The sequence below is a fragment of the Chelon labrosus genome (genome assembly GCF_963514085.1).
Source record: "Chelon labrosus genome assembly, chromosome: 11".
Lineage (NCBI taxonomy): Eukaryota > Metazoa > Chordata > Actinopteri > Mugiliformes > Mugilidae > Chelon > Chelon labrosus.
Genome location: NC_140344.1, coordinates 14,462,750 through 14,476,231, shown reverse-complemented (window position 1 = coordinate 14,476,231; position 13,482 = coordinate 14,462,750). Strand labels below are relative to the sequence as shown.

The following is a 13,482-nucleotide window of genomic DNA, read 5'->3' as shown; positions in this document are numbered from 1 at the left end:
CACGAAGAAGAAAGTTCGAGGAAAGATGCACGAAGAGGAGGATGGCAGCGAAGCACCCTCCAGCTCGGCTTCGCGGATTATGCTGCCCACCAAGTCCGTGGATGTGGCCGAGCTCGAGGGAGCGAAGGAGCAGGCCTCCAAGCTGTGCGGCTACTTAAACAAGCTGTCCGGCAAGGGGCCTCTGAGGGGGTTCAAACCGCGCTGGTTCGTGTACGATCCAAGGAAATGTTATTTGTATTACTTCAAGACTCCCCAGGATGCCTTGCCACTCGGACACATCGACATAGGCGATGCGTGCTTCGTCTACGACGTGGAGGGGGAAGAGGGTCAGTTTGAGATCCGCACAGCCGGGAAAGAGTTTCTCCTTAAGGTATGAACTTTTCTTTTTTTCTTTCTTTCTTTTTTTTTGACAGCACTGGGGCCCACTCTCTGTTTTTACTGTCATTTGTCACTTCCTTTCTCGTTGTGAAAAGGCAGACACACCCATCCCTAACTTTACAGATTTATTCTCTGCTGTGCTTTTAGTCAACCATGCGAATCATGTCACTGACTGAGGCGTGATTTATCAGCTATCAGCCACTTTTTAGGCTTAAAAAAAAAAAAAAGAAAGAAAAGTGGGTCATGTGTGTCAGTCAAGATCTCAAACGGCACATCTTTCATTTGTTTGGCACCAAAACGCACCGTCAGCCCTCGGTTTGCGTTTGGAGATGAGTTCAGGCTTTGATTTACATGCCCCCTCATGGGTCATCTCATGTGATGGTGCGTCCTTTGCTGTCATATGACTGCGTTGGAATTAAGACAGGTGCCTCTGTTTTCACTCAGCTTGGCTCTACTGGGTATCTCGTTTTAGCAGATGGCGTGAAGCCTTAAAAGCAAGCAACTTGCAATGGCCAACGGCTGGAACTGAGACTGAAACCAAAGCCTGTCCTCATTCACATGACAGATCTGCTATTTGTAGAGCCCTTAGACTCTAAAGTGTGATTACACCTCTTTCTTTGTCATGTAAAAACTGTAGCATGTGCTTCTAGTTCAAAAACAGCTCGCTGAAACTTTAGAAAAGTTCTCGTTTCAGTCCGCTCAGGTGACTGACATTTTATTGTTATGTCTTTTCCAGGCCCCCAGCAGACAGGTGATGCACTACTGGCTCCAGCAGTTGCAGCAGAAACGTTGGGAGTACAGCAGCACGCGAGGCACATGCAACAGAGACAGCTGGAGCTCCCCGACGCTGGCCTACCCTCCCACCGGCCTCGTCGGCAAAGATAATGGTAGGCAGATGTACATATACTCACACCCGCAGTGAGCGCGTGCTAAATTTTGGACGCTCATTTTGTGCAGCCAAAAGCTGCAAGTAGACACTAGCATCCGATTGATTTAACATTTACACAAGTGCTGCAAACTCAAGAGATATTTTGTTGCCAGGTTTCCACAGAACGAATACATGGGAGTGGCTGTGTCAAGTGCTGATTAAATGAGAGTCAGCGCAGGGTGGAATAAAAGAGTTCACGTGTACGTTATCTGGGGCGTGTTTTTAATCAGGACTGCAATATATTTGTTTTCACTTGTCAGGTTTGACACATCAGCGTTAAAGATTTTTACAGAGGGAAATCTGGAAATCTCTTTTTATTATGTTAAATGAAACAGCCAATGAATAATATATATATATGGATATGGAAACCTTCACAATATAGATAGGAATGAAACTTAATAGTTTACTGTAGGCTATGTAAGTGCTGCTGTATTGCACATTTATTGCGCAGTGTATCAGGAAAAGCTTTGGAAACAGCCTGCACAGATGCTTTGTGTATAATTTAATACATTATTAATGGAAATCACTATTTTCAGTTTAAAACTAGTAGATGTGTAGTGACATAAACATGAACCTGAACCTGAACGTGTACTTCTTTGGGCATGTTATGGAAGCAAAATATCCTAAAATCTCAAAGTACATGATCAAAATCAGTCTGTTTCTTTTGTTCAGAGGATCTGATGCTGCTCTGAGCAGGTATTTGTTTGGCAACTGTTTTGCAGCTAGCGATGTTATCCAACACCGCCAAATTCCAACAAACAAGCATTTTGTCGCTAAATGTTTCTCGATGTATAAAATGCAGCACAAATACAGGACACGGCTGTTCACGTGAAGTATTTACTTAGTTTCAAACGGCCCCGATTCCTCTGAAAAGGAGAAGGAGTCGTATCGTTGCTCATAAGGGACTGAGACTCAGACAAATGTGTGTGTGTGTGTTTGTCCATTTTTATTTCTCGGGTGGTTAAACCCACTCACGTGTTAAATAACACCACTTGTTTTTTTCTGTTATGCGTGAAATGAAGTGTAAATCCTGCTTCCGTTCTCCCGTCATCATAGACACGTGACCAATGTTTGTCTTTGCCACAATCTTCTTGGTGTGTGTCTGTCCTCAAAAGACACAGATACCCTCAGTATCAGTAAAGTGGTATTTAGTCTAACATAAAACACTATCCAGGATTTCATCAATAGAGACCCTGTTGCTCGTAGCAACTGGTAGTGGCTGCTCATTTTGTTAGCTTTATGAAACAAATATTTACATTTTTCATCTGTGTACGATTAGCTCCGAGCTAAGCTAGCCACATTACCAGCTATCTGGATCTAACGCTGCATGCCAGGTAGCTCACTGTTGAAGAGCTGAGACTGTTATGTACTCTTTTTACTTCGACTAAACCTTCTTTTGTTTAAAGGGGAACTACTGTTTTTTACAACCTGGACCTTATTTCTGGCATAAAATACGATCGTTTACTCACCCATGTAACTTTTGTGTAATTTGTATTCCTTTGGGAGACGATTAGATCTGCGTATATCCATATAGTGGGAGTGACTGGGGCACCGAAACGCAGCCTCTAAATAACGCATTATCTGCTGCGAAACTCGTTCATTTCACCAATATTTTGTTATTGTACGCTAGTGCTATTCCCCGTTGAGGTCGGATTGTTTACCTGTAATTTGCTACTGCTAGTTTTTTACAACATGGCTGAATATTTTTCCGATTCTGAGGTCGTGGACGAACCATAGCAGTAGCAAATTACAGGTAAACAAGCCGACTGTCACTCCCACTACATGGATACACGCTGATCTAAATATCTCCCGAAGGAATGCAAATTACACAAAAGTTATATGGGCGAGTAAACGATCGTATTTTATGCCAGAAATAAGGTCCAGGTTGCAAAAAACTATAGTTCCCCTTTAACATACTCATCATTGTATTGTACTTTAGTTGAGAAGTGAATGTTAAGTGGGGACACTTGTCTCTTCCTGGCAGCATTATTCTAAACTTCCTACTTGCTGTCCCAACTCACAACCGCTGATCTGAATGCTTTCTCATTGTTTCTCGTGAATGAATATCTCTGAGCTAAAAACGTTTTGACTACCTGCTTGTGAATGCAGAAGAGTAAGTAGTTCCTAAAAGTGCTTCTAAGTAAGATCATTTTAATAGAAAAGTGTTTTATTATTATTATTATTATTATTATTATTATTATTATCAAATGTGTTTTTCTCAGAAGACCATGACCATTTGTCAGTGAGCTGTGTGGCTTTCTCGTTAACTACTATTTTCCCCTCTAGCTGCGTTTTATGTCACTCTGTTTGGTGGAAAGGTTAACACATAATGAAAGATTGTCGCTCCCTCTGGTAATAGATGTTGACCATAAAGGGCTGAAAATTAAAACACGTTGATACACATGCAGCCCTATTTTCTGCCATCAGTGAATCTCACTGATTCACCTTCACGGCTAATTTTATATTAAGAGAAAAAATAATTTTTTATCAGGTTGATATCTGCCTAGTGTTAAGTCATAGACGGAAAAGGTGGCCACGACCACGCAGATATTTTTGTCCTACTTCAAGCAGTACTCCAGATTCTAGTCATAATGACTTCATTTCCTTTATAAGCAAGACACATGCCTTGCAGAACAGTAGCTGTCGCAGGAGTGATCCAATGCCGTGTTGTGTTTTCAGACGTCGTCTTCGAGAAGCTGAGTGAAAGCATGGAGAAGGTGCGCAACGACTTTGCCATAGACACGGACACGGACGGCGGGACGATGGTGGGGATCCAGTCAGCCAGGGGGCCCGCCGCTGCATCCATGAGCCCCCTCAACTTCTCCCTTAAAAACTTTGGTACAGAACTCAGGTAAGTCCAGGAGCTCGAGGAAAGCTTTCCACCAAATAGCCACCCACGCTTACGTTTAAGACTATAATGTCAAGTGTCTGATTCCCTGCCAAACAGGCGCAACTAGTTTGTCTGCAACATGCCCGAATAGGGCTGTATTAAAGAAAGAAAACACCTCTTCAGTTCTTCCTGAGGCTGACTGCAGCAGAGGAAACGGTTACATCCATAGTTCACTAGTTGCTCTAGTATGCAGTCATCAACAGTTCCCCTTTTGGGTGTACAACACATCTATTGAGAAGATGCGACATGCTGAAATGCTAAAAATGTGACATGTGGACTGGAATTTGCTTTGTTTCCATAATGGAAAGCTAGTTCACTTAAGAGAAATCTTGAGCTGCAGTGTTTTAAAAGTCTCCATGGCGGACTCTTCTACATTTTGCACACAGTAGCTAGTTGTGTGCTAATATTTTTCTTTCTGAACGGTTGCAAAATCTCTCATATGGCTGACAGCGGCTGTCTGCTTTGTGTCCAAGTGTGTAAATATGGCAGTTGCGAGGCGAGAGCTCGTGATCAAGTCAAAAGCGGCCAAAGGTCAGTGATAACAGAACATCGATCACAGTTTTGTGTGACCCGAAATAGGCCGCGCTGGTTAAAGCGCAGTCTGTTTTGTCAGATGGACGTGAGGCGGACGGCTGAAGGATGTGACCGAAACACAACACAGGCCAACACGCTCGCCGCTTTCTGCTGCACCCTCCTTGAGACGGTTTAAACGCGTTGCCTCGTAGGTGTGAAAAACAAAGAGTTTGAGACAGAGTTGAGTTACAGTCGGTTACAATTGTGTTTGAAGATTAAAGAATGCCTTCGCCATTAGGATTCAGATGCATTTATCTCAGGCGGCGATATTTTTATTAGCTTTCCATTTACATGCACTAGACAGGTTGGGGGGCTGTGTTCAGTTTTGTTTTTAGTTCAGCTTTTGAAACCAACGTGACAGCACAAAATCTCTGGCTGCAATAGACTCCGATTCAAAAACAAACTTCACCTGGCATTATGATCAAGGTGTTTTTAAAATGATCGGATTGAGTAGCTGAGCTCGACCTTTTGCATTTGCTTCACGGCTACACCTTCTCACGGCGTCAAGAATGTGAGCGAAGATGTCTCGTCTGCTTTGTGGAAGTTCTGTGCAGAACTGAAAAGAGATTTCTGTTACGCTGGTCAAAGCGGAATAATGATGTAGTGTTTGTTGTGACGGTGTGAATGTTCAAGTTAAACTATACGCCACAGAGATATTACTAAAGATATAGAAGTTAGTTTGCTTGTTATTTATTTCGGTAAAACCATGCAGCTGTAGGTGTTTTTATTTTTGTGCTACTAAAATGCTCTAGTGTTGGGTCGTACATCAAAATGATTGATTTTTGTTGCTGCATTGCAGAGCTATTTATCTGTGAAGCATATACGCTTACATCGGGTTAATTTTTAAGTTTATTGCACTTGACAGCGAGTGGCACGGTGCCCATGTGATCTAGGAGAAGTCAAAGCCTTTATAAGTCACCAGGAGGATTTGCAAAAGATGCAAAATAACATTATATTATATACAGAAAGGCCCAGTCGGCCTGGATTCAGACCCCAGGACCTTCTTCCTGTGACTCATCAGCGCTAACCACCACCCCACTCGCCGCCCTGAATGCCACACTCAAGGCTTTAAAACAATAGTTCACAAACGATGGGCGACGTCTCTGTGTCTGCATTCATCTTTTATATGCGGTCCGTGTCCTCTGGAGTGCAGTGGCGTAAAGATGTCAACACTGTTTGTTACTTTTCTTGTAAACATTAGGTTTCCCCGCAGTTAACCCTGAATCCCTGTGGATCTGAACTGCTTTTACATTTATTTTTTATTTCCAGGAACTCCATGTCCTATCTGCGTCCGGGCAAAGCAAGTGAGAACAGACGCAGCGTGTTTTACACCAGCAACAGCAACTCCCAAGATGAATGGGAGATGGTGGACGCTCCGCCCAAGGACTTCCCAGAACAGAAACATCATCCAGAGGCACACAGATGTACGTCCACTCTTTGCTTGCTTACTCACTCACTCACTCACGCATGCACCCACACGCTGACCAGGGTTTAATGCCCTTCTTGCGTCACTCCTGGGAATAACGGATCATAATTGCTTAACTCTTCTTCTCTCTGATTTCTTCGGATCAGCGTTTAGCTTCGATTTTGTGCGCAACTCCTCGCGTCCTAAGAAACTTTTGCTTCGAGACCTGACGGGCTCTGGGAGGCCGGGGCGCTCCGCTGAGCCGCGCGGTGCCGAGAACGCAGAAGTGGAGTGTAACGGCAGCAAGCCTCTGGAGCTGCAGCTTCGCCTCCAGAGCCAGCAGGAAGAACTGAGTCAGATGCAGCAGGAACAGGTCAAACTCAGAGAGGAGTTGGCCAGTCAGAAGGTACAGTCACCTCTCTTCCAGCTCCGTTAGGGGAAAACTGACTGGAGTGGCTTTACTATGATTTTAGTTGATGCAGCACATGCCTGAGGTGTGTGACTGAGTGGCTCGGTGTAATTCTTTCTCACCAGTACACTGAAAATGATGAGTCACTTCAGCTAGGAATGAGGAAATAGCAGTTCTCCGGACAACAATAACAGCTGTGGTGCTCCTTCCCATTACTCTCTGTTCTCCTTTTTGTGTTTTCAGACCAGCCGATTGGTCACAACAGCAGAAGCTGGGCAGATTTATGAATAATGTATATGTGTGAGCTTCCACGTCAAACTTTAACAGGAACTGACTGAGTAACTCAGCTGGGAGTCTCTGCGCAATCACTGGACATAGAGTATGGGAATATTCTGTCAGCCCTGCCCCTGTCACTTAGACCCAAGCTGACTTTGTAGAGTTAATACTATTGATTTACACCGATCAGCCACAACATTAAAACCACTGACAGGTCAAGTACATAACATTGACCAGCTTGTGATGATACACTATTCTGCAGGGGAACTTTCGGAACTGGCATTCATGTGGACGTTACTTAGACATGTAGCACCCACCTAGACCAGACCAGGCACCTCCACCCAATAGCAATGACACTCCTTGATGGCAGCAGGATGCAGCCTGACACAGGCACACACACAAAAACGGTTTAGGAACAACTCAGAAAACATGAAAAACAGCACAAGGAGTTGACCTGTTGACCTGGCCTCCAAATTCACTAGATCACAGAGGCTCCTCCCCTCAACCCATAGACCCCCACTAACAACATTCTTTTACCAGACACCACAGGACACCCTCAGAAGGCCAATGTCCATTCTCTGATGAGTCACAACTGTTTTGCAGGCACAAGGGAGACATAAATAATAGTAGGAATATGGTCATAATGTTACGCCTGATAAGATTAGGATTTTCTGATGTACTATCCTAATATCCGAGTTAATTTTGCTCATGGTGTTTAAACATGACATTTGCAAGACGGCAGCGTTTCACAGTTCAACCCGCAGAGTTCACTGCGGGCAGTTTAACAGTGCCACTGTGACCCCAGTGCACGTAGGTGTGAGTGCACATGTCACAACTATCAGTCCAAATGCTCCCCTGTGCATTTGCACGTTGGCCGCACTTCAGCCACGCTGCCTGTGTAGTGATGTGCATAGCTCCGGTAAACACAGCGGGGGTTTCTCTCAGGAAATTGCTCAGCTGAGGTGGTAAAATAAAGTGTCACATCCTGATGCTAGCGATTTAGTTTGAATTTTGTGGCCCAAACAACACGACATTGCGAAAATGCATAGTTATCAAGTTCAAAAAGAAAATGAGAAATTCTATGCTCTTATTTTGGCGGTTTCGTCATTATTCTGAAATTATTTTGTAATGTAACTGAGGCCCAGTAACAGGTTGCAATATAGTGCCAAAGGTCACACTTTTCACACGTCAAATTGCGCAATATGCAACTATCTCATTCTGTTCATATTAAATATGGTGAGCTGTTAGTTGTGCTGCAGGGTAAAATCCCTGCAAAGATATTTACCCTAGTTTAACAAATCCGTATTTTCTGCAAATCACTTTTTAAGTCATGATCCTGATCTTTCAAGACGATGTGTTGACCGAACTAAATGCTCCTTGCCTTTATCGTCCAGGAGCTTGTGAGACTTCTCCAGCAGACTCTCAGAACCTCTCAGTGCGACCGGGCGACAGCGTGCCGTCCGGCCCGGCCTCCAGATCCATCCGCAGCCTCCGAACAGACCGAGACCTCGGCAGTGACCCAGGAAGAAATCACCCAGCTGGAGGCCCTGCTTCAGGAAAAAGATGGACAGATTCAGTCCTTGTGTGGCCACATGGAGCGCCTCGCCCTGGAGAAGGAGAGCCTGCAGCAGGAGTTGAAGGGCCTGAAAATCAAGGTGGGGGAGATTAACGACCAGCTGGGAATGCTGATGGAGACCATCCAGGCCAAGGATGAAGTCATCATTAAGCTGTCACAGGAGAGCGCTGAGCTGAGTGGAAGCCCAAATGATACTACTTCACCACCGCCCCAGAAAGAGCAGCAGGAGCTGGACTACCTCAAGGTACAGAAGAAAAAACATAACCCAGTTTATAGTTGATGGACATGAAACAGCTGCAGATAATATGAATTTGAACCACTTAATCTGAAATAGGGGAAGTGTGTGGTTGTGAAATTAGTAAAAGAAGTTATTTTTGTGTTTGTAGAAGCTTTAGTTGAACATCAGAAATGTTCTTTCCGTGTTCTTCCCTCCTACTGATTAACTCATTGTATGTTTTTAACACTTTCAGGACAGTCTTCAAGGTTACAAATCCCAGAACAAGTTCCTGAACAAAGAGATCCTGGAGCTGACAGTGTTGCGCAGGAATGCAGAGAGTAGAGAAAAGGCTCTAGAAGCAAAGGTACTAGCTTGCGTTTTGTGGTTAATGGTGCATTATGCTGTTGTTAGAAAAACAGGAAGTCTGAGTAGCTTTAGGGGAAGTCCGCACACCTAAAAAAAAAAAAAAAAGATGCCAAGCAGGAAAAATGAAACCTTTTGTTTTTGCCCCTCTCCTCTTATCTTTGCCGCAGTATACGGCCCTGGAGGCCAAGCTGTGCCAGGTGGAGAGCAAGTATTTGGTGCTGCTTCAAGAGCTGAAGATGCCGGTGTGTTCATCTTCGGAGCAGAGCCCCGCCCGGGAGGTCATCTCCAGATTATTAGAGGATGCACTGCAGGTGGAGACCTCGGACCAGCACGAGCACCCGATTTTCAAGCCGAATACGGTCAGGTATGTTCACTCCACAAGCTTTGTGAATGGATGCTTACAGGATTTTTAGCAAAACGTGAGCTCTTAAGTTCTGGGTTTTACTTTCATTTACATACCCTTTGGTGTGTAGTAATTCGTAGAAATACAAATTAAGGAAATGATCACTTCATGAGAAGACCCTGGTGTTGCCTAAGTAGATGCAAATGCAATGGAGTCGCAAGACCTGTTCTACTTTCATTAACTGCTGCATGTGAATTGTCTTGAATGGAAAAACTAGATCTGCTAATTGGTATCTGTGTTGCTGTTTGCGCATACTTCTGTGCAAGCTCAGGCACGTTCTTTGTGGCTCAACTACATGTATTCCTAGAACCCCCCCCTAAGCACTAATCACTGGTTGATGATGCCTTTCCCCTCACTTTCTCTGTGCCTTGATTTCATCTTAGCGAGTACGACGTGTTTGGCTTCAAGACGGTGCCCGAGGAGGAGGAAGAGGAGGAAAAGCTGATTGCAAAGGTGAGAGCCCTGGAGCTGAAGTCCCTCTCCATGACGAATCAGGAGGTGTCCATCGGGGTCAAGTGGGAGAACTACCTGGCCAGCACCATGAACAGAGACCTGACGCGCTCCCCCGAGCTCAAGTCCCTGATTCGCTGCGGCGTCCCCCACGAGCACCGGTCCCACTTGTGGCGCTGGTGCGTGTCCTTCCACGTCAAGAAGTTCCGTGACCACTTGGCACCAGACTATTATGAGACCTTGCTGAATGTGGCGCGGGACAAGCCCAACCCGGCGTCCAAGCAGATCGAGCTGGACTTGCTGCGCACTTTGCCCAACAACAAGCACTACGCCTCGCCTAGTGCAGGCGGCATCCAGAAACTCAGGAACGTCCTGCTGGCCTTCTCCTGGAGAAATCCAGACATCGGCTATTGTCAGGGACTAAACAGGTACTACAAGGAATTTACTTTCTCTCCTTCTCTCTCTTTTGTGCGTTGTAACCGTTAATATTTATTGCGTGCCATTTCCTCAGGCTGGCAGCAATTGCCTTGCTCTATTTAGACCAAGAGGATGCCTTTTGGAGCCTTATAGCCATCGTGGAGGTCTTCATGCCAAGAGACTATTACACCAAGACTCTGCTTGGCTCACAGGTGAATAAGTTATGTTATATAGTCATGATCGCATCACTAAGGCTGCTGCTGCTGCTGCTGTCGTTTAATGTCCAGCACAATGTCTCGTCTCCCTCTGCTGGATTTGAGCCCTTATCTGCTGTGAAAATCAGCCCCTCCGTTATTCACAAAAATATAAATCTGTCCTTGTTGTTTTTTTTTGCAGGTTGACCAGCGTGTGTTCAAGGACCTGATGAACGAGAAGCTGCCGCGGCTCCATGCCCACTTCGAGCAGCACAAGGTCGATTTCTCCCTCATCACCTTCAACTGGTTCCTGGTGGTGTTTGTGGACAGTGTGGTGAGCGACATCCTCTTCAAGATCTGGGACGCCTTTCTGTTCGAGGGGCCGAAGGTGAGAGTTCACGTTTCCGTCTGGGCACGCTGACGGGTTGTAAAGTATGATATAAGGAGACTTTTGGAAACTGTGAGGTGACTGTTCAGTCAGCTGAGATGAAATTAGGCTGCTTCTAAAGGTGGTACGCGACTTTAGCCTCAGGTTTATGGTAACAGTAAAGCTCTTTTATTAACAATAATGGAACAACAATGAAAAATGTTTAAAATGATCACCTAACTCCACGCCCTCCTTATTTTAAGCCTGCTTCAACCTGTTGTTCAACTGCTTTAAAGTTAAATGACCGTGGAAGTGAAAGAAAGAAAGTCAAACATCTACAGAGCTAAAGACAAAGATTTTCTTTTCTTATGAGACACAACCAAGATGAGTGTTAACACAGGTTTTGCCAAGCGGTTCCACTTACATTCTATCGTATCTATCAGTCTTTTTACCACTGACAAAACCTTTTATTTAAACCAAATCAGAATTTAAACAATATATTAGACTTACAGTAGAGCCCTGAGCTGCCAGAAAATCATTTCATGATACATGGCCCCATGCAAGCTGTACAGTGATATGTATCACACTGACACATCTCTTTTTATAAACGATGAATGATTTGGAGTGTATTTGCGTACCTGATGTCCAATATTTCCTCTCTCCTTTTAGTGTGTTTTTTTTGGTGTCCTCCAACTTCTGAAGGAAATATTTAGCTTTTTAGCAAAATGCTCAGCTATGGTCCCCTGGCTAGTTGCTAACCATGTCAGCTGAGATGTGCCGAGCAGTTCGTTTGCAGTTTTTAGAGATTTGTTTTATGGATAATTGAGTGGTGAGAGTGAACCAAAACTGTGAAGTTGTAAAAAAAACGTTACGGCACACATGGATTTCATGGCTCGGATCATTTTCCTCCACAGATCATGTTTCGCTTCGCCCTCGCTCTCTTCAAGTACAAAGAAGAAGAGTTCTTGAAGTTGCAGGACTCCACGGCCATCTTCAAATATCTTAGATACTTCACACGCACGATCTTGGATTCAAGGTAAGTGAAATTTGTCTTAGTGTTTAGCCGTCGTGTGTTAGCTGTGCTTTGAGCTAAAGTCAGAGCCTGAATATGATAACCTTCACAGCACTAAACACAAAGCACTGATGAAACTGATGTGAATGCCATGATAGTAAAACTATCACTGCTGGTGGAATAAGAAAGAGTATAGAGGAGTAGGCTTCGTCCTTTGGGGACAGTGAATGTCTGTACCAGGTTTCAAAGCACCTCAAAGTCAAAGTCCTTCCAGACTGATAGGACTGTGTTGCTCTGTATGTTCCAGGAAGCTGATGAACATCGCTTTTGTGGAAATGAACCCGTTCCCCATGAGGCTAATCCAGAACCGCCGCTCCTTCCACCTGGAGAAGGTCCGCCTTGAGCTGACAGAGCTGGAGGCGATCAGACAGACCTTCCTCAGGGAGAGGGAGACGAGTCAGGACAGGCGGAGCTTCGTCAGCGACGACGAGGAGGAGAACTGAGGTTGTCACATTTCCAGGCCGCGTGGCCTGAGGCTGAAGACAAAGGGATCATCTCCGCGGACCAGTGATGTGTTGCAGGCGTAAAGGGAGTTTATTTTTTTCCCCCCCAGTGAATCATTGGGAGTTGGTCTCTGCATCAGAGCTGGAACAATCAACAAACAAGGACCAAAACATTACAGGCCGAGAAGGCTTTTTATCAGTATTCCTGCCAATTTTTTAAATAATTATGTAAACTCCTTTTTGCTGTATGCTTGTGTGTTTATATAAAAACAGTATACTTCATCTAGGGCTCCTCACTTCTAAGCTCAACACTCGGCAATTCCAAATCAGTATTTTCAAACACTTGTCATTTTTCAATATTATTATTTTATTTGCCTGTTGAAGGAGTTATCTTGTTTTTTTCTGCTTTCTTTGCCCTCCAGTTCTTTGCACACCTCTCTTTACCTCAGTCGTTTTTTTTCTTTTATTGTCCTAATTACCACCCGACAGCACATTTTTTGTTCTATTCGATCCGCGTGTCTCTTGATGCATCACCGTGAATCACTCATGCTGAAACTGAAACATCGCTGACTCTTAAGTCTTAAGGCCGCCGTAAACACGCATATCATTCCCAGCTGTATTTGGTCGTAGAAGAGAAAGGAAGGATCGAAAAGAAAGACTTGTTCTCGCTCCGATCGAATATGTTAAGGCACACGAACCTGAGCCGTTCAGGTTTAATGCCGGGAGCCAGTATTGTCGTTTCAAGGAACAGTCCAGTTTTATTTACTTTTTTTAAAAGAAACATAAAAACTACATCTATATTTGTTCTTAAACTCATACTCAACTTTATAATGACCACTGGTCTATCTGTTACCTGATTAGTGACACCGAAACATCATTTGAAACAAACTACCTTGTTTTTTGTTTTTTATTTTTATTTGCCTTAAATGGCCCTGACCTAAGAATACTGCTCTTAATTGTGAAAGTGTATTTAGTTTTATTAAGTTCTTGTCATTTCTTTATTGATAGGTGTTTAAATGATTCGAACCCCTCTTTTGTTGCCATGTACAATGCTGAAATTGTTGTTCTGAGCCCAAACTAAAAAAAAAAAAAAAAAAAACACAGAAAAAAAATGCTGA

The 13,482-nt window shown here is 44.1% G+C and overlaps 1 protein-coding gene across 1 annotated transcript; it reads left to right on the top strand.

The window, feature by feature from the left end:
- On the top strand, positions 1 to 12,834 carry tbc1d2b (TBC1 domain family, member 2B). The gene is made up of 13 exons (XM_084555386.1): positions 1 to 370; positions 1,115 to 1,265; positions 3,986 to 4,157; positions 6,039 to 6,193; positions 6,342 to 6,580; positions 8,254 to 8,679; positions 8,906 to 9,016; positions 9,186 to 9,382; positions 9,805 to 10,299; positions 10,383 to 10,500; positions 10,685 to 10,870; positions 11,764 to 11,885; positions 12,169 to 12,834. The coding sequence occupies exons 1-13, from the start codon at positions 26 to 28 to the stop codon at positions 12,362 to 12,364; spliced, it is 2,913 nt and encodes a 970-aa protein (XP_084411512.1). The 5' UTR covers positions 1 to 25; the 3' UTR covers positions 12,365 to 12,834.
- Positions 12,835 to 13,482: the final 648 nt, after the last annotated feature.

Coding starts and splice junctions, on each gene's coding strand:
- tbc1d2b (XM_084555386.1), top strand. CDS start 26: ATGCACGAAGAGGAGGATGGCAGCGAAGCACCCTCCAGCTCGGCTTCG. Junction 4,158..6,038: donor AACTTTGGTACAGAACTCAG/GTAAGTCCAGGA, acceptor TTTTATTTCCAG/GAACTCCATGTCCTATCTGC. Junction 6,581..8,253: donor AGGAGTTGGCCAGTCAGAAG/GTACAGTCACCT, acceptor TTTATCGTCCAG/GAGCTTGTGAGACTTCTCCA.